The sequence below is a fragment of the Anoplolepis gracilipes genome, chromosome 9 (genome assembly GCF_047496725.1).
Source record: "Anoplolepis gracilipes chromosome 9, ASM4749672v1, whole genome shotgun sequence".
Taxonomy (NCBI): Eukaryota; Metazoa; Arthropoda; class Insecta; order Hymenoptera; family Formicidae; genus Anoplolepis; species Anoplolepis gracilipes.
The window spans coordinates 12,281,011-12,303,380 of NC_132978.1; the positions used below are offsets into that span (position 1 = coordinate 12,281,011).

General features: G+C 35.4%; 1 protein-coding gene and 1 long non-coding RNA gene across 3 annotated transcripts in view; one reads left to right on the top strand and one right to left on the bottom strand.

The window, feature by feature from the left end:
* LOC140669328 (lachesin) overlaps positions 1–396 on the bottom strand; it is a 128,352-nt gene extending 127,956 nt beyond the window's left edge. The window contains exon 1 of the mRNA XM_072899062.1: positions 174–396. Coding sequence (XP_072755163.1) covers positions 174–396 — 223 coding nt within the window. The remainder of the gene's footprint in view (positions 1–173) is intronic.
* Positions 1–22,370, top strand: part of LOC140669332 (uncharacterized) — a 191,378-nt gene that overhangs the window by 120,739 nt on the left and 48,269 nt on the right. The gene's annotated exons all lie outside the window — the stretch shown is intronic.

The following is a 22,370-nucleotide window of genomic DNA, read 5'->3' on the forward strand; positions in this document are numbered from 1 at the left end:
GTGTGTGTGTGTGTATATTTGGACGAGGGGATATAATCAACACGTTGCGCAAATCAATCGCTAAATCAAATGCAAGATATTCTTTATCTCGATGACACTCGCTCGGCGCCGCGTATATTTAAACGAACAAATCGCGAATTGAATGATTTTCGCCGGCTCGATTGTTCACTCACCGGATGCGACGACGGGGTTGTCGGTCCAAGCACTTCCCGCGATCGTGGACAGCAACACCGCGCCAATCAACAGCCGTAGTCGGCCTCGCGCAGTTTCCGGGACACGTTGCACACGTCGCTCACCGATCATCGCGGTACCGGATGGACGAGAGGGTGCGCGATCGGCATCCCGACTGAGGGTCGTACCCCGCGCGAGAGCGTGTTTCTCTACCTCCTGTATCATCCCCTCTCTTTTCCCGCCACGCGCAGACGCCTCCGCGACTCTCGAGCCCGTCTCCCGCTTCCCCCCCCCCCCGAACTCCGCGTCTTAATCCCACTCACTTATCTCTTATCAATAGGTGACGATTAATTATCCCTCCGTCGTACGCGTCGCGGCCGTTGCGCTTTCGGGGTTCGGGGGTCGCACACAACCTGTGGCACGCTCATTCCGGGGTACTTGGGGTATGTCTTTTGGCATGAGCCTTGAGGATGGAAGAGATAAATGCGGGAATAATATGACTTCGTCGATGCCGAAGGTCGTCGGTTGGCTTATGCTCGATTTATGGCTAGTCGCGTTCGTAATTTGTGTTTGGAGGATTCGAAAGGTTCGCTAACGGCGATAAATTGAATTGCATAACCAACTTATAAAAGCAATTATTAAAACTCTAACGCTGTTGTACACGAGATTTGGACAAAAAGGAAAGTACATAGTCGAGGTATAATTTTATACGGAAAGCGGAAAACATAAATTGAGTTTACCAGATGAATCCAAGTTGTTGGAAATTAAGTTAAAATTACATGAGTAATATTATCTCTTCCTATCTACAATGCTATCTCATCGCTTAATATTATTTGAAGTAAAGAAAATAAATTAACACATTTTCACTAACACTATCTTAAATTTATCTATATTGCGTTTTTATTTCAATGAAGCACTATCGGGGATTGACATAATACAAGTTTACAAGTTTTACAAGTTTAAATGACCGGATATAATCAATAATTTGAGAGGAGAAATCTTTCTATCGTCTAAGAAACTAATTTTATACCATCTCAAATCAAACATATCTCAAACTGAAAACTATAATTTGCTTTCAATTAAGAATTGATCTCTTTCATCTATTCAAAGTACTATTTAAGATAGATAGATAGATAGATAGATAGATAAATGGAGAGAGAGAGAGAGAGAGAGAGAGAATAATTTCTTAGTACAATCAGCATTTCCTCTTTACTCTCTTACATATATATAGCATGAATAGAACGTTTACCGAGGTATTTTTTTCTAGTCTACGTTTCATTTCTTTTATACGATTAAGTATAACATTGCTTGTCTGAATGTTATTTTACGATAGCTTAAATACAGAATAACAATAGCATGACTGTGTAATATAATGTATATACAACAATCGATAAATATTTAAACAAAAGTACGGAAAATTATCTATAAAAATTATGTATAGAAGCAACATATACATTTATTTATTATATTCTCAACAATGTTCAGTCGACAAAATGAATTTTAATCGCAAAAGTGAAAAAAAAAACAGGCGCAATTTAAATTTTACATATGTGTTGTAATTAACTATTTAATAATATACGTAATATTCCAACATATATATATTTACAAAAAATATATTATACAATTATGACATATTAAGCATAGATAGTTGAGAGCTGTATCCCATGGGAATCTTATATTGTATACGTAACTTCATCTATTGATTGCAGATATTAGTTTGGCTGTTACATAAGCACAATTTGGAAGTTCATACATATTCAGTCAATGTATTCGCCTTTACGTAGAATAAACGATAAAGATAATTGATCGAGTGAAATATCGATTAGCTATATCGGGAATAGTTTAATCGGTTTTGCCAGAAAGCGTGATTAATAAACCCGCAAAGGAAATATGATTTTCATTGACATATGATGGACGGAAGATTGTCGACTCGGCCCTTAATTACTTAGTCCATAAAATACCATCGTGATATAATTAATTGCTCTGAATTTGATTGATGTTTGCGCAATAACGAATATAAATTGCCCAGATATATATTTAGGAAAATATACATATATCTATATTTCCGAGTTTCTTTTTAAGACACACATTTTTCCATTATATGTTTCGAGTTTCATTTAATATTTTTTTGACTAGTTATATAACCTGTTTTTAACTTACCGTACATATATATATATATATATATATATATAGCATTACAAAATACGAGCTCAATTTTCACTATCCACTCACATTCGTATGACGTTAATGTGGCATATTATACTTCGGATCCATAATTCATCGACGATAGATTGTTCGTTGAAACTATAATACATATCGTATAACTGTCGAAATCAAGGATTAGGTCGTCAAACATTGATTCGTAATAGAGCAATTGTTCGTAAATATTTCGTTAAGCGTAATACGAAATATGTATTATGTTTCGATTTTATGCAACGGTTGTAATGTTATCGAAAATTCGATACAATCTAATAACAGATATATTATTCGTTTTCATACTGAATGAATCCATGAATATATAGTAAATTATAGAATATTATCTCGAGCGCGCGTGAGAGAGAGAGAGAGAGAGAGAGAGAGAGAGAGAGAGAGAGAGAGGCAACAATCGCGTTCGATATACACGGTTAGGCAAAATAACGCGTAAACAGCCTCGTAATCGTTGCTTCCGCGTAGAAACCGGGCGGAATCTCGCGCGCAAAGTGAATAATGTTCCTCCGGAGGTGCGGATTGCAATATCGCGGCGTATGGAAGAACGCCGTGCACTAGATAAGCGAGTTCTTGCGGCATTCGCGCTGGAAGGCGTGTCGGGAGACTCCAGGGCGCCAGAAGACGCACTGCCATTGTAGCCTCCAACTCCTGTGTGACGACGAGATGTGGTGGTCGCCCCTTTCATCCCCTCGTTCCTTTCTCCCTTACCTCCTGCTGTTGCTGCCACGAACGCTTTTCCACGCTGCTGTCTCGCGTCCGTCCTCACGTACTCGCACACCCCTGCCGGTCGAATATCCTCTGCCAGCGGTGGTATTTCACCTCTCGTTCGTGTCTGCAGTTCACTCCGAGAAGTCCATTTCGTCTTGCGAACGACGACCAGAACCACGCTCGGTGGCGTGCTATATTTCGCCATCGAGCGGGATGCGGGGAGCGCGAGCGCGAGATTGAAGCATAAGTATAATCCTGATCTGTAGTCTTAATAATTAACGTGGAAGTCGGTGTTCGGAACTTTCGAGATGCGCGAGGTATTGGGTTAAGGAAGTATACGCGTAAATCAAGCCAACTGAATTTACCTATAGAGACGCGAAATCTCCATTGTGTAGTTAATGGCATATCGCCAGAGAGATTATTGGCCAAGTAACAAGCGGAGAAGGAACTAAGAAAGTTTCATATTATTATTATTAACAGTATCTCAAATTGCAGCTTATTCGAGCGAGAGAGATTCGATTATTTCAAAGATTTTTTTTTACCCCTAACATTAAATTATTAATTATTAAATTATTATATCAATTATTAAAATATTAATCGATACTTGTAAGAGGAAAACAAAATTTTAAAAACTTATTTTTAAACAAACATAACTATGACAAGTGCGTACAAATTTATTACGTACGTAATAATTAATTTTCCAACAAATTAATTGAAACATATTTATTGAAAATCAAAACTTAAATATATTATTAGCACATATTTTACAAATTTGACATTAAAATGTAATTGATTAGTCGATGTATAAATAGAATTGATAAAGAGAATTATAATTAAGTTGAGTTTGATTAATTTATTATATTGATATTAATTAGTTAGCATTGCACCTTTCTATCTCGGAATCCTAGTTGATATTACACATATATATATATTATCTACGTGATTATTTTGTGAATTAACTTAATCAAAGCAGCGTGAGGATGCAGGTTTAGTGTGAGGACAAAGGGTCATCATCGTTCTCATTTCCCTCCGTAGACTCAGAAACACTTTGTCAGCACGCATAGCCTTGTGTCAGAAGGCTAGGCGAGGAGCGGAAGACGCGACCATACCGGAAGCAACAACACACGGGCGTCGATGTACTCGGCAACATCAATGACTTTGCTATGACGCTTCCGCCTATCTCATAAAGTTACATGTCGCAAATTGCGTTTGTCAACAACGGCTAATTGCCGGTGAGAACGTTACTCAACTATGAAGTGGCTCGTAATTATGCTGATGCAATCCATAGAGAATCGAATTATTTGCCAAATGTCGTAAGCAGGAAAAAGGGAGAAGACTTACATATCCCGTCTTGGAGAGGGTAATGGTGGTGCCGCGCGTCTCGAGGAAACGGTTGTATTTTTGCGAATCGTACTTCCGACGCGGAAGTGCCTGCGGGCAACGCAAACGGGATCATGATTCAGGTTCGCCGTCGGCCGTTGCTGAATATGCGAGCGAATCCGCACGCTAAGCTCGCATTGCCGCGAGCGGGAATCGAAGATTATTATGAATAAATTTGCGTTCTCACGCTCGGAGCTCGGTCACCGTAATGTCCAAAATTTGCGACTTCCAAAATAATATGTTGATAAGAATCCAAAATTCGTGCCAGACACCGAGGGTACATAATTTTCTGACCGTCGTAAGCTTTAGCTTTCTATTATAATATTTAGCGCTTCACATGCGCTTTAGATACCTATAATTTACTCTCCGAGCAAAGATCCTTGGAATCCTTTATACTGTAGAAATGATGTTATAGAAAGCGTGGGTTTATATTTATTGAATTTTTATAACTCTTCTGTCTAATAAAAAATATCATCAAATTCCGAAGGAAAGAGACATTATAATGTTTCTTAGAAAATCTTTCCTAACCATTCTACGTCGCTTGCACGCACCATCAGATATGCATTTACACTTGAAAGATTCTTGAGACAATATGTGGGCACATATGTTGACACCAAAGTGGTAGGCATTGTGATTTCGAATAGTGGCCGATGCATTTCTCTTCTCTCTCCCTCCCCCCTCTATCTCTCTCTCTCTCCCTCCCTCCCTCTCTCTCTCTCTCTCTCTCTCTCTCTCTATCCATCTATCCATCCATCTATCTCTATCTCTCTATATATACACGCGATCTAGTGGTTAAGTTAAGTGGCTGACATAACAAGGTTACGAAGGAATGCGAGGACGGAGCTTTCAACCGGGAGTACCGCCTATGCGAGACTATCGCGCTTCCTCATCCCCGCCTCGACGTTTCCAGTTTCGACGTCGGTTACCCTCTGCCTCCTCTCCTGTTTTAGCCCGACAACCCCCGTGCCTTTGTGGTGCCGTGACCCGACCTACGACACTATCCGCCCTCAGGTACAACCATCCCATTCACCCTACGTGCGTGTGATATGCATGAACTACAACATGGTTGCGCACACGTACGACTGATTCATCTCGACATGCGTGCGCTATCCCTCTACTATGAAATTTTGCTGCGACAACGTTGAATTACGTGCGGAGTTGGTGTGCACCCGATGCACTCCTTTTCCCGTCGTGACGTAGAGAAATAAAGGACGGATACGAGCAGCAATATCGCAAGCGCATGGCATTGTACGTCTTCGTGCATTGTCCTCTCGTCCGTGATTGCCTTTCTACGAGAGATCCTTCCGCAAATTATTGGATCTCAAAAGCGTAAATTTTTAATCTTTTTAATTTATATAGACTGTTCGCACGATGGATTATATCATCGTAATCGTAACATAATTATCTGCATGAGCGTATCGGTAATGTTAAGCAAAATGACGTCGGCTACGTCACGTGGATAGATCAAGCAACTAATTAACAGTAAACTAGGAAGTTTAATAGCACACGGACATAATGTGGTTAATATGTATTATACTGAGATAAGACACAATTATACGATTCAATTATATGCAAATTTTCTGACAGACAATCAGAGATGATGAAACATAATAGATATAATCGTACTTTATTTTCGTTCAAATATTTTTTCTTATTATATATTTTATCTCTCTTGCTCTCTTTCTCTGTCAAAAATTCTCGCGTTACATTCCCCATCGTCTCTGAGGAATAACAAATAATTAGACTGCTTTTTCATCGATTATTTTTAACTTTCTATTTAACTTAAATGATAGCACAAACAGGTATTAATACAGGTTTATAGATATGTCATGTAAAAGCTTGAACCGTATTTTTTACCCAACCACTTTTTATATTTAATTGAGTGACACGGCCTGCAATGGAATTTGTTTTCCACAATACAGAATTTCTCGTTAACATTCTGTCAACTAAATTCCCGTCATAATCGCGGTGAAGAAAAAAAATTTTATACGCATCTCCCGAAGCGCTGATACTGATCCGTATTTTTTTCCTTGGCTGGTAATTCAAAGCGCAACATACATCTCGCGGTGGATGGAAGGGGATTAATTCCGCCGAATAACATCTGAGCGCACTCGGAGATCCCATTTCGTTGAAATGGAACGAAAGCGCAACTGAATTTCGCGCTGCGCTGCGACGTGAGTTTTAAAACAGATCGTCGTTCTATATATATATTTATATATTTATATATTTATATATATATATATATATATATATACACAACACAAATACACACACACACACACACACACACACATATATATATATATATGTACACACATAGGAAATTCGTTTTAGAAATATGGCTGAATGGCTGTCAGTGGTGTTTCGTAAATGAGAAGTCATTTAAGCGCTTATGAGCACTTGACGCTGATAGGGAAGTCAAATGCACTGTGTTCCCCTTCCAGTTTACCCGCCACCCCGCTGTCCTGTCCTTTGTAGGAGTGAAATACTCTCGAGCAAATCACCGGTAATGCCACCAGAGCGATGTCAAACTTCTTCCACTTTTTATTTCGCTCGCGCACGCGTTCTACTATCGCGGCATCATCGTCCGTGGAAAGACGCGACTACCATCGCTCCATCTCGGTTTTTTTACCGTCCGATATAATTCGAGTATACATAGAGATTTTGATCAGCTCTCCGTCAATCGTTATACTTGATTCGGCCAATGGGAAAATAAAGGGAGAGGAAAAAAAAAGCGACGTTCGCAGTGCGCGGTGATGAAGAGAGTTAAACGATCGCTGGCAATTTCGCTTTCACGGCGATCATCTTTCGCGATTGGGCATTGCGAGAATATATGGCGCTCAACAGAGAGTCCCGAAAATGTTTACGCGAATTGCCGCTCGCAAACACATAAAATTACATGACATATCCGAGTACCACCGCAAACGTTGCGCAGCGGCAGTGGTGGCGGCGGTGGCGGCGGTGGCGGCGGCGCGATCCTCGCCGCAGTTTTGTTTATTTCATTTTGTTTGCCGTACTGGTACACGGTAGTCCCCAGTTTCCAAACCCGATATCATCGTTAATATTGATCTGCGCCACTGAGCGAAACGGAATATATAGCGATACCGGTAGCGCAATGCCGGTACAATTATACGCGGCTGTGGATTTCTCGTATACACGTGCGCGTTTGCCCATATATACTTGCGTACACGCGCAAATTCGACAAAGCGGGCATTAATCTCGGTAAGTAAATCCGTGAATGACACATGGCGATTCGAGAAATAGAAACTATTATCAGCCCGCGAAAGATATTAGACGATGGAGGGACCGACACGTATTAAGATTTATTCGGCTGAATTTACAATCCGTGTGCAGCGCGAGAATAACAGTGGACACGTTGTAATTTAACTGCAGATAAATGTAAAAGATAAAGCGTGGTGCGCGGGCGCGAAAGAGAGAAGGAGAGAGGACGGGAGAGAGAACGGGAGAGAACGGAGGAAAATATGAGTAGTGGAAAATTGAATAGGGCGCCGAGTTACGAGCGATTTATGGCCTTGAATATTTTGGCTACTACGTGTGAATTATCAGCGAGAGAGTAGAGCTTCCTAATTATGTTATTTTCATCTGGTGCGTGATACATGCCTGTACATGAAATATACCGGCAAATGGGAAGATATATATATATATATATATATATATATATAATATATAATATATATATATATATACATATATAATTCCTGCGTTAAACCGCTGGTATGGCCAATTGACATATGTAAGTTCGTGCTAATTCTGTTCTATATAATAATGTATGTAATCTCGCAAAATTTATCAATGGCATTTGCATAAATTATCGGAATTTCATATAGAAAATTTAGAAAATGTATTTTTAATAATTTAGTAATATTTAATCATCAATTATACCGATGTGTGTAACTTTTCCCTTTTTAATTGCTAATCTGTTAAAGTTTCAAATATTGATTTAAAATATTCTCGGAAGTACGGCTTTGCATCGAATGCTTTCATCTATGTTTTTTCGCAGTTAAGCTATCGAATGGCTTCGTTTTACGATTTACTCTACATATGAATCATCAGTGCGGTACCGAGGGTAACGATCTTTGCATGCACAGCATCAACGTTCGTACCGCGGATTGGACAGAATTGGACGTCATTGGAACGAGTAGGAAGAGACCTCGATCGATACGTTTGGGAGAATAGAAAAAAAAAAATAGAAATTCACGGCTTCATAGATAATAGTTGAGCGACAGAGGTGGCAGAATTGACATATACTCGGATATGGGAACGTTGGGCGGCTGAGTAATCTATCCTTCCAAATCCAAACTGCCATTCATCGCGAACTGTAAACAAAAGGGCGATCAAAGACTGAAAATCCGGTAAAAGAATTTCATTTACGGCTTAACCGGTTCTGGCCGTCATCTGTTATAGACGCACACATTTTCTCACGCACACGCATATCTCTCTCTCTCTCTCTCTCTCTCTCTCTCTCTCTCTCTCTCTCTCTCTCTCTCTCTCTCTCTCTCTCTCTCTCTCTCTCTCTCTCTCTCTCTCTCTCTCTCTCTTCTTTCGTGTCCAAAAATATGATATGAATATAATGCTTCACGCGTTTGCTGGAGTTTCATTGTTCGGCTAAACAAAAAAAAGAGAACGAGTTTAATCATTTAATTGTTTCCTTTGTGCTTCGAATGATTGTTTACGTACAAAAAATAAAATCTGGAAAGTGTTTAATTGCTGCGTTATCAGTATTTTAACAGACGTGACTTTGCCATAAATAAATTTTGATTTGAAAAAGAAGACATCTCTTTATATCGATTATTCTTCTTATCGAGTCGCGTTTATGTTGCAAAAATGATTTTAATTATAAATAATATTATGTAAGTAATATTGCATGATTAAATTGCTAAGAAACTTTTGTCGTTCAAAGGACTACGTTAAAAAGAAGCGTAAATTTTATGCCAATAATCATCAAGGTTCACAGATTTATCATATCTTTTGATTTTTTTATTCTCTTCTTCTCCATTCGCTCTTTTAGTACTTACGCCATGATAAATCCTTTTCCGAGAACTTATTAAAGTAACCTGGACAAAAGTGCGTTCATTAGTCTTTAATAAAAACGTAATCTGCGTTGGTGGAACGTCATATGGGAAATTTGAGGAAAATATCTGAGACTGAGCAAGTTATCCGACAGCTAATATTATAATCTCGCTATCAACATATGACTTTGCAAAATATTGGAATAAAAATTTTACGTAAAAAATCTTATATTATCTGAAAATTGAAACAAGAGAATAATAATAGGCTGTATCCAGGATACAGTTCTAATTATCATTTCTATAAACTTACGCCAGCGATCGCTGGAAAGCGATAACGATAACGTAGAAAGGACGTAGGAATGAACTGCGAAGCAAAGTAACTCAAACCTAACGAACTTTCCCGAAGTGCGTTAGGAAACATAAACTTCGCTATTTAAGGACGAACAGATGTATTTTTTAGTCGCATGTTGAAACTCATTTGAATTGATAACGGATCGTTATCAGTGAGTTAACGGGATTCTGCTGTAGATTTTCTTCGCTTCTCGTGCGCTTCGCCTACGGAATAACCGACAAAACCAGGCACGTCATAATAGGAATTCAGGAAATTGAGCTGTAATACCAAAGCGAAAACTAGATAGAGAAGCGAACATATTCCAATTGTATATTGTAGAGATCGTTGCGTTGGTTTAGTTCGTACAACCGGGCTCATTTATTCCACGAGAGAAACCGAGTCACGTACACCCGTTCGTTTTAATCCGTCATTCAATCCGCACTGTCCATTGCAGTTTGCGCATTATAGACGATATTAGATATCCTCATCCGGATGAACGATAATTAATATCTACTCGAAGTCACACGCGCGCATGTGACTTACTTTTGTTTAATTAACAAAAGCTTGATACATTCAGTAGACCTAACGTACAAAAGCGGCGATATGAGCGCAGTATTTTCTAACTTTAGATTATATTACGAACTCTCTGCATTTTTTACTTTACGTAAATACCGTGGAAAAGTAACGTGAAATTATGATTCGTATATTATTTTCTCGAAAATCATTGTTCACTCTGAATGTGATACGGCTTTCACCACCGAAAATGAAAAACGATTTGATAATGAAGCTCATACAACTGCGTTTTACAGAGAAAACTTTACATTGAATGATAAGCAGCTTTTTGCGAAGTTAATATTTTACTTTATGCAAGAACTTTGCGCAGCATTTTTATTGTTCTTCATTTCCAAAATTGCATAAAATCAAGTATTTCGTATTTTTTCAGGCATAGATAATTTTCTCGATGAATATTTTCTTATATTATTTTGACATGTATTTTTTTTACTTTTTTTTAATAAATTTCACTTTCGTTTTTATCGAATTTTATATCAAACATGTATATGTGTATGTGCCTTATATTGTATATTATAATTGTGTTATATGTGTATAACATTGTGTGTTATATATATAACTTTTTAATTGTTCTTCGTACAATTCAATTTAATTTTTCCGATAATATTCATTAACAAACGCTATTTTGTTAACAAAAATTGAAATAACTGAGCGGAGAATCAGAATCGAAAGAACGAGAGTTTCGCTTTCCGCCAGTAAAAGATACATCGAATAAATTGATGTACATGACGGATGCAATATTAAAGCACTGAGCTATGATAAGCATCAGCAGGCAAAAGAGTTTACCCCGAAACCACTATACGTAGCCAGTAGGCTGGCATGAATAATGCAATGCGATACAGAAGACAAGTTCTTCTTGGTAGAAAATTGGAAAAACACGGTACGATGACGATAGGCGAAAGTCAAGCCCACGCTTCTCTTACGCTACTCTTGAGCGAGATCTCTAATTGCATCTCGTGGATTCAAGGGAGCAAAAACAGTATAACGATACTCGAGATGCTCTTCATTTTGAGTACGTCGGACTTGGCACTGCCGTCTCTCTCTCTCTCTCTCTCTCTCTCTCTCTCTCTCTCTCTCTCTCTTTTGGCACGCGACTCTAGTGATACCTGAGAGACGGATTATACAATACAATACAGATTATACAGATTACAGGAATTTTATTTTTTGCGTATGTATTAGCGATCGAGATGATTAGATTTCTCATTCTACTTTAAATGCAGTAACTACTGATGGTTGCTGTACCTTTTTTGAATAAAATTTCCTACGCAATACAATATAATATTTAATATCGTAAAGAGGCACGGAGGGACTTGTCGCGGTGCGCGAAGATCAGATTCTAGAAAACGCAAAATGATATAATATAACGAGAGTCGACTTGCCGTTCCATCCATGCTATCAACTGCACTCTTCTTGGCGCATCTTCTCGTCGCCAACATCTAGAAAGTCATGTCGAAATTCAAAGTATTTCGCTAATTGCCCCACTTATACAGCATAGCTTCACTGCCACTTGAGGCATCCTAATTACGTTCCCTGAGTCATAGTGAATCAAAATTGGATATACCAGACGTCCTTCGAAATTTGACGAATTTTACAAAGATACTATTAATATAATTGTTGAAGAAAATAAAGTTTGCGTGTTATATATTAATATAATTATATTATATTAAACAATAAATATATCACTTGATGAAAAAAGGTACACCAAATTTTATTTTCCAACATTATACATCTATTATTCTACGGTTTGTCTATTCCATTACGTGATCATAAATTATTATTCTAATTCTCATCTCATTAGAACTTTCGTGTGTTCAACCAGATAACGAACGCTTTGTCGGATCAAAACGGGCGGGAAATAAAGCTGACTGGCGCGCCGCGATTGTTCCGCTTTAAGTATCGCTTCGCATTAGCTACGACGAAGAAGCGAGCAATTTAAGTTATGGCCTGGCTCGACTGAGACTGCTCTCTTATCGCATTAACGTAGAAACTCCGTAAAATGCAGAAGAGCGGAGAGAAAGTACTCGGCTACACAACCACGTCTAATGTCACGGTGTTCATTACATGGAAGGATTTTACCAAATTCACCATTTATATTATACTGTCGCATGCAACACTTGTCACAGATGGTTGGATACATCTTCCAAGGTTGCTCTCTTAGACTAGTTCATCTCGTTTGCTTTAAAACTAAATAACTACCAATTCTATACTCGAACTGTGAAACTCGAATATAAAAGATATATATATGTGGACAAAGGTTTGACTGTTAAATAAATAATTAATTGCTTTGTAGAAATATAAGAAGCGAAAAATACATATTACGCTACAGATACGTGAAATGAAATGTCTACTTCAAATATTTCGCGTGGAAAGCACGTATCGATTTTGCTCGCCAAACTCTTACTGGATAGAAGCCTAGAAGCAATATTCCTGTTGCAGCCCACTCTATGCCAGTACAAATAACTTGCTAATAAGAAAAGTCATTTTCCATTAACGCGATTTATGGTCACCCAAGATGCAGACTGCCATGCTCCCATTTGATTAAGGATTTAATTGAAATATCGTTTTTCACGGCAGGAAATGTTTTCCCAGATTGAGTTTGCTCCAGGGTGTCTTTGCCTCTGATTGTTTTACGTGATCGCTTACGCGAGAGAATCTAAGAGTATTGCAAGAATTATAAAAACGAAGTGCAAGTATACCATTGAAGAAAAAATTGAATAAATCGAAATATATAACATTATTAATGTAAATATAAATATGTATACAAATTTTTCTCTTTGTGATGCTTTAGAAGATTCTCTTTATTTAATTTTTATTATACATTTAAAAATTTTAATCAATAATAAGTACATTTAAAAGAGCAAAAGTTTAAAGTTCGATTGTCTTAATCTTGAATAGTGAGAGCAATTAAAGTCTCGATATCATCAGGTTATTAATTCATGGATTCATGAATTAAATCTGTAAGAAAAAATATGTTTATTAAAATTCTGTTAAATATAATATTTGATAGTTTCAATTTAATAATTATGTAATTTTTGTAAATTTTTTTACACATACAGACAAGTAAACTTATTTTTCTTTAAGGAAGAGTATTGAAAAATAATAAAAATTAGTTATTAGGTTTTTGATATCTCGTAATTATTCTGAAAAGTATAGATATAGGATTTGCAATTATTTTACAAAAAAAAAATCAAACATTTTATAATTTCCGAAAAAATATAAATTCTGATTATTATACTTACTCTTGGTAACAGGTTGAATGGTCCAGGACCAGGATGAGGGTTGAAAGGTCCAGGACGTCCTTGTCCTGATCGTGTAATGTCGTCTACTAAAAGTTTATTTGTCGGAGATGCTTGAGTATCCCCAAACAAAGCGCAAATTGTAACCAACAGCATCACGATATATATTGCGAACTTCATATTGTTCTAGTGGAAAAATGAAAGATATCGTTATATAAATGAAAATTAATACAATTCAGTACTATTGATTTTTAGACAACTCTTTTGTTTATGCAAATAAAGGCAACTAATTTTTTTATATAACATCTAATTAGTATGTGACGCAGGAAAGGTTATTAAAGAATTTCTACTATAATAAGATAAATAAAAAATCTTTCTATTTAAAATTTTATGATATAATTAAATTAATAATTCATTAAATATCTATAACAATAGAATAAATATGTTCATAAAATAATTAAGTTTCTACAATTATATAAACACTAAGTCGTCATTCTTTCTTATTCTATAGTCCATACCTTATAGTCTGGCTGCAGCAAAACTCGAAAATGTGCAGCCTATGTTACACGCCACTTATATATCGGCATTGTGTGAAATATAAGTCGTGACGTTACTGTAGTAGACAGCTGAAGTAGGCAACTTTTTATTGCGACCGAAAAACACGAGAGTGCAAGTTCCAAGTTCCGGGGAAATCCCTCAGGCTTTACCTTATCACTACCGTAACGATAGCCAGTGACGCGCAGTGACCTCGCACACTCTATTGATGATTTATTTGACGCCATTTTATTAGTTTTGACTTACATATTTTTTATATATTTGAGAATTTTTCTTTAGAATCTGCAAATTGGATTTCTTTACGGGTGTGAACACGGGCTTTACTAACAGCATTCCCATCTTTTTTTTTTCTTTTTTTTTTTTTTTTACGAAGGCACTTTCCATACAAATATACCAGCATCATCATATAACATTTTTTCGATTCTTTTATTCTGTACGCTTGTATATATTTCTTTCAGTTTTGTGTACAAAACAGTTTATATACTGTATATAAAAATTGTAGAACTAAAATTGCACGAGCAATATCTGAAAAAGATTCAAACCATGTGAAATAAACCATTTAGACATGCTGGTAATTAAATGTTTCGTGCGGTTTAAAGGAAGATAGGCATTTCTATTTATTTCAAAAGAGGCCTTTATTTTACAATAAACTGTTGCGGAGAGAGAATGAAATTACAAAGAGAATTTTAATCGAGCGCCAACAGTACAAAAAAATGAAATTCATAAGCGCCAAAACGCAAAGAACAATTTATGTAATGACATAAACAATTAAAGAAACAAAAATTACATCATAGAATATGTGAAGAGGGAAAATAATAAAAAAAGATATACGTAATCTTTATAAAATTTTCAACTATACTTTGACTTGTAAGATAATATGTATCTGGGAGAAAAAGCGTATTTACATTGGTTAACATTAAAAACATGATTTTCAAGCACTATTATATCACATGTACAATAAAATTGACATATGACCTCAGATTGTTAATCTGAAAATTACGCACGACTCGCTCAATTATAAATAAATTTATCTTTAAAGACTGCGTGATACGAAAGCAATTTTTGTACTGCAAAAAGATTATTTGCAGGAGCACGTATAGTTCGCGTAAAAATTATGGGAATACTTATCTCCTAAGAATATAGATTATATCTTTTAGTGACAGAGAAGAGTTTTCACACGGCTGAAGGTATCGATGCGACCACGGCTGGTACGGAACAGAAACTTTTACTCGGACATGAAATATAAGATGGCTGGTTCGAGGTCGTTTACTCGTTGATACGAGAAAGCTAGATAGTATCTTGCGAAGGAGCCAAGGTATTTTCTGAACCTGAATCCCTGGTCTCACACCGACACATTTTCACTATGTCTCACTCCTCTTCCTTAGCATACGCTGAGGAAAAGAAAATAAATACGTTAGAACAGTTAACTATAAAGGATCAATTTTACTTATTATTATATAAAAACAATTTAGTTGAGACAATTTAGCAAAGACGTTAATTGTTTTATATACATATTGCAATATAAAAATAATGAGCCACTTAACGAACAGTAAATATAAATGCATATATTTGTGGCTATTATTTTTTTACAAATTATTTACTAATATTACTAATTATTTCTGATAATGAAAAACAATATTCGTAAAAACAATTTCCATTCTACATCAGATAACTCTGACTTTTTGGGGCAGAAAGATTTGTGATACGATGAAAATTTAATTACCGTTATAATGAAAGTTACATTGAAAACAATATTTGCGTTTTGTTTATTCCGCAAAAAGATCCTTAAAAATAATAACTTGCTGAATGACAAAAGCATATTACACTAACAATAAGTTTTTATTTCGTAGGTAGATATAGAGATCGCATTCTATATTTTTATTTATCGTGATTGTATTATAACGGCATAACAGTAATGTAATAAGCTTCCCAAATATGTATAACGGTCAATAATTACCTCTCATACTAAGTTAGTGTCCATAAGGAGCGACATTTTATAGAGTTCCGTCTGGATTGGGGTTATTACCTATACCGGGAACAGCTATCCCGGGGAAATATTTTATGGAGCAGTTCAGTGGTAATGAAGGTGTTTACATGCGGGCAAGAAGGCGTCTCACCGGGCGGTAGGTAATTAGGACACCCTCGTCTCTACCTACCTACGCGATAGGCATTGCCAGAGGTAAATGCAATCGGCTGCACATGGAACTGGGCGGTGCACTCGTTATTTCGGAGCTCCCACTCGTGTAATGTATTAGCGTAATTAGCGTTATCAGATCTACAGACAACGAGGAGTCAGTCGTTTATAGGATCGCGAAAACATGGGCAACCGCTCGAATCCTGGGCGAAAGTCGAAAGTAACGATATTACACGAGGTATTCGCTGATAGAAATAATGGTATACTTTAAATTTAAACTTATGTTTCTTGTGTAGAAATCGAAAGAACAAAATAAGCGTCTATTACATTTTTATAATGCATTCTAAAATTTATTAGAAGAATAAAATATATCCTTTTGTAAAGCAATGCGTCGATAAAAAAGTAAATTGGAATATACGTTAGTTTGATACATTGTTATAATTATCAATTTTAAAATTTTTTATTAAAATTTTTTATACTACGCATATATAATAATAGAAGGAGCTGTGCAAAATAACAAATAATATTTAAAATTTTATTTTGTATTCATGGCAAGATATTTATGCATATATTCGTTTATAGCAACGTGCTTGCTACGTTACGTAATAGTCAATAATTATATCATGAAATCAAGTAAGCGATTAGTATTAACAGATGTGTCATTTTAATATATTTGACGGAAATATAAATAAAGAGATGCTAGCAGAATTCATTGCTTAATATTATCTTTTTAACGAAATTTAATAAGGGATTAAACGGTTCTTTTGACTGGAGGAAAGACGAAACTGGTTTCCAGCCACTTTTTTGATTGTTTGACTAAAGATCGGCACGCAAAGACTGTTATCGCTACCAAGAACAAAGAGAAGACGGACAAGTAAAGTTTAATGTTGAATTTCATGTATTTCTGGAAGTAAAATTTCCAACGATTTGAATAGGAAGTTAAATAATAAGTAAGGTACAAAAACTTGATGGTTCTAATAGAGAAGATTAAAATGCTTTTCAAAATATTTTAAAAGAGAAATAAAAATACAATATGTATTGAAATTATAAATTAATACATAAACTTATTGTTAGTAATTTAATAATAAATGAAAAAAAATATATCAGATTATAAAACATTTCTAATTTATTAAATGATTGATAAAACTATGAATATTCGATTTATATTTTTTTCACGGATATATTCACGGATAGATTCAACGGATTATGTTCTCTCAAACTTGCAAGCTAGACAAATGTGATATTATTTCCTTGAAATATCGTTTATATACATTCGAATATATGTACATACGTCTACACTTAAATCTGTGCATGTATGCATTTTAATTCTTTGACAGAAAGTATCAAATCTTATTTTACTCACAATTATAATCAATGACTTTTTTTTTACACTTATCAAGCAAAAATACGTACCTACATACATGATAAATATTTCTCTTTATTAATTAACGATGCCTTTTTAACGTTTGTGAGAATTTGTCACTGTGTTGAGAGAAGAATTCAAAGAAACTGAAATTAGCGAAACATAAAGAGGAGAGATGTGGAAATTACTATTAAATATTTATATATACTTTTGATTTTCTCTTTCGCACACGTGCTTTTGCAGAGAGCAAAATGTCAAGACAATAATGTTCAGAATATCCCCCAGAGGAGGAGTAATAAAAGTAGAGATACCTACCAGGTTTTACAATATTTTCTTTATAATTTTTTATTGTTTAATTTTCATATATTTTTATCTAATACATATTACGTAGGTACAAACATTATATTCCTATATTTGCTATATATATGTATATATATATATATATATATATATATATATATATATATATATATATATACAGACATAGGAATTTGTATAACCCCTGAGAAAAAGAATAAAAATGTTTATATGCAAAAAGTTATTCCACGCCAAACGAACGCATGCATGACATGAGTGCAAGGGAACATCGTCCTTCCTTTATTTGATTCTTTTAGCAATCGGCGGATCGAACCGACTCTGAGAGTGTCTGCAGCGCCTTACCGCTACTCCCATAACCACCCACGTCCCTACAACCCCTTTTCCACCTGCACGATTGAACGTGAGCCCAACATCAGAATAAAACTACGACGAATTCTACCTCCATCACGTTAACGTTCCTCCTCCATCTTCTATCGCAGAGACCATTTATTTCGATCGTAACCAATGTCGTTTCGCAGTTCACTTCAAAGTGGAACGGGCTGCCTCTATCGCCATGGTAAAACGCGACGTCATTGACGTTACAAGATGATTCATATAAAAGCAGGTGCCCATTTATTTGCTTGAGAAATGTGTACTATTAAGAAGTGACATATTATATTAAATATACACTTTTACAATAGTGTTCATTTTCATTAATATTTCATTAATATCTTAATTTTTTGTTAATTAATTCTTATAAAATTGTTAATAATTTAGCAGAAACATATTTTTTGGGGAAAAAAACATTTATTAGTCAAATTACTTCTATTAAAGTTGATAAATTTTATTAATACATCATGAAAATAATGGAAACAATATTCTCTACTCGAATGTTGCTTTTCTTAGAAAATGTGTGCCAAGAAGAGAGAGAGAGAGAGAGAGAGAGAGAGAAGGAGAGAGAGAGAGAGAGAGAGAGAGATATTTTATTTATAATAATAGTATCTGAAAGTAGCTAACGCTACTCTTTCTGTATGAAATAAAATGCAAAATTGAAATAAGCATAGAAATGGGCCGCGGAAATCTCTAAAATATGCTACAGTCTGCTGTTGAAAGGAACTGAGATACCATTGAGAACTCGCTAGTCCTTCAAAGCTTACAAAAATCATCTCCGGTAGTAAATATTCATACCGCACAAGGCGTTGCTTTGACTCCATATGACGAGGCATTTACCTAGTTTTGAAAGTGAGTCGCTTTATCTTCGAGCGTATTTTCATGACAGATTCTAAGCGTTTGAATTTACGAGCAGATGTGGAACTTACTGCTGGACACGATCTCTCTGACTTTATAAACTTTGAGAGAAAGAATATCCATACATCATCATAACTTAACGAATAATTAAAATAATATATACACGAAAAAAAATAAAAAAACTTTATATAATTGTTTACTTATTAAAAATATAACTAATATATAAAATATATGATAAATATATAAAATAATATTAATTTAATAAAACAAAAATTATTTAATATTATTTTCCTCTTTTTTATTAAAAACAATTTACTAGTTATTATTTTCATATAAATAATTAACACGATTCATAATAACAGGTTCAATTATCCGCTTGAATGAAAGAGAACATATGTATACATATAAATTTATTATTTACTTACCGTTAGGAAATATGATACTTAAACAATGAAATTTATATCGATTGTTTAGCAAACTTTCTACTAGCACAAACATCATGTTATGCTTTCGTTTAGTAACGTTTTCATCATATTTATTATATATGTATATATATATATATATATATATATATATATATATATATATATATATATATATATATACTTATAGCATACACAATATGTAATTAGACTTAGGCGTAAAGTAAAAAATAATGTTCAAATATTATTTGATATGAGTTTATTTATGTACAAAACTCATTAAATTATAATAAAATATTAAAATATGTAACTATTACAAATACATATAATATCAAAGTTTGTGCTAATTATTTTGCACGTTAAATGTTTACGTCACATGAGAGATAAATCATCGTATAATTTTGCAAGTGTTCAAAATATTGGATTGACATGGAAGTGCGGGTGGTCGTGGTCTACGAAGCCGCGTACCTAGCTTTATTTTCTTTTGCTTCCATAGCAGTTTTACTGGTACTACGCAGGCCGCAGTCGCCAATATTGACAATAATATGACGATGTACAAATTGAGTTTCATGTTATATATGTATATAGCTCTGGAAAAATAATTTTTTCCTTTATGAAATGTATAAAAAAAAACAATAGAGCACTTATATATATTTACATTTAACTATGTAAATATATTATATAATTATATTAATCTTTTATTATGGCATGAATATTTTCTGTCCCAGTTTTATTGCAAAATGCAATAATTTTTTTTAATATAAAGAAAGAAGTAAAGTTAAAATAAAGAAGTAAATCATTGCACATAAGTCATTTACTTTTTAGAAAAAAAAAACTTAATCACAATAAATTTTTTATGCAACGGCAATGACATTGACTTACAGATTTCCAAATAGTATTGTTGTCCGGTAAATTTTACAAACTGTTGTGTTTAGTCAGAACTTTAAAATATTACTTTAGAACAAGGATTGATGTCTTCACACGGGTGGTCAAAGCTTGACTAGATTAACACTCTGTACAAACAGTATTTGCAAGCCTATCCCACATTCAATCTTGCAATTCTCCTCTCCCTAATATTAATCCACATTACACAGCGTGACAAATGCGTATTTATTTCACATAAACGTCCCCTTGTCTCTATCAAGCATTTTAAGCGAATATGTTTGCTCAACTGGGCCAATTTGAGTCTCGCGTATACGCTTAAGAATGAATAAGGATGAGTCATATTTAAATTGACATGAATTCTATCTGATGATTTACTTATGAAAGAAGAACGCAAGTAAACAATAATTATATAAATATCAAAATGTACTTTTTTTTAGGTATACATAATATATATATATATGTGTGTGTGTGTGTGTGTGTGTGTGTGTGTGTGTGTGTGTGTGTGTGTGTATGCGTATATATATATATATATATATATATATATATATATATATACTATGTCTAAATCATGTAATATTGTTTATTATTCTTTGCATCAAATCAAATTGATGTGTAACTTTGCATGAATTTCTAATCACGTAGGAAATCACGAGTGTGCATAATATTATCTGTCAATATTGAACGCGTCGAATAGTTGCGGTAGGCGGGCACAACAGTCGAATAGTGACGACATAGTACACATACACACACACACACACTGCTCTACGAATTTGTTACCGCATATCAAACAAATATGACTGCAGTTTAGATACGATAGTATATGCGTGTCTCAATCTTTCTCTTTAGTATACCAAGATACATAATATAAACACGCACGCAATATATATTTCAATCAATATAAATCTTATCGTGAAATAAATAATAAAAACGTGCAGTTCGATGAATAAAATCTTAGGTATTTGCAGAATTTTCTCGCAGGTGTTCGCGACCCAACGATCCTGAATTTTCTTCGACAGGCGCGCGTGCATTCGTACCTATCTACGGAAAAACGTGACGAGTATCATCGACTTTGGAAAACACTTTCGTCCAGGCGCACTGCAGTTTCCGAACGACAGCTTCTGCGAAAGCGGTAGCGACCCTACGTTACGTCAAGAAGGCGCATTCGGCGCGGGAACGTCTCCTCCGGCCGATAGGAATCGACAGACGGAAAAGAGAGAGAGAGATAGATAGAAAGGGAGCGATAGAGAGAAAATAGAGAGAGAGAGAGAGAGAGAGAGAGAGAGAGAGAGAGAGAGAGAGAGAGAGAGAGAGGAAATGCAGAAAGGGGATCGAACATAGAACCGTGAGAAAGACAGGGAGGTGAAACGACGACGGTCGCCGGTCGCTATACGTGGCCTGAAACTGGCAGGCAAAGGGGGATGAAAGAGAGAGAGAAAGCGGTTCCCTCGGGAGCTTGCTCGGCTCCCGCGCGTTACAGCGCACCGTCTCCACGGCGCGATCTATCGCCCCATTGACCGCCACTCCATTATCAGGATAGTAATGCCGTAACCCCGTATTCGTAACCCTGCTCTACTCGTGTGTCGCTCTACGCCTTATACAGAAATCCACCGCGAACTCACCCTTTTGTTGGTTTATCGGAACAACCCTTTTGTTACAATCGTCCGCGAGAATAAGCGTGTAGATTTAGAAAATGCATTCATCATTTTCAACGATATCTGCAGAATGCGACCCTCATAAAAAATATAATGTCAAAGCTTACCTTACGCCTTATATTGTAATACATCAAGCCAGTTTTCACAACAAAAGAGATCCATTTATGAAAGCTGTCATCT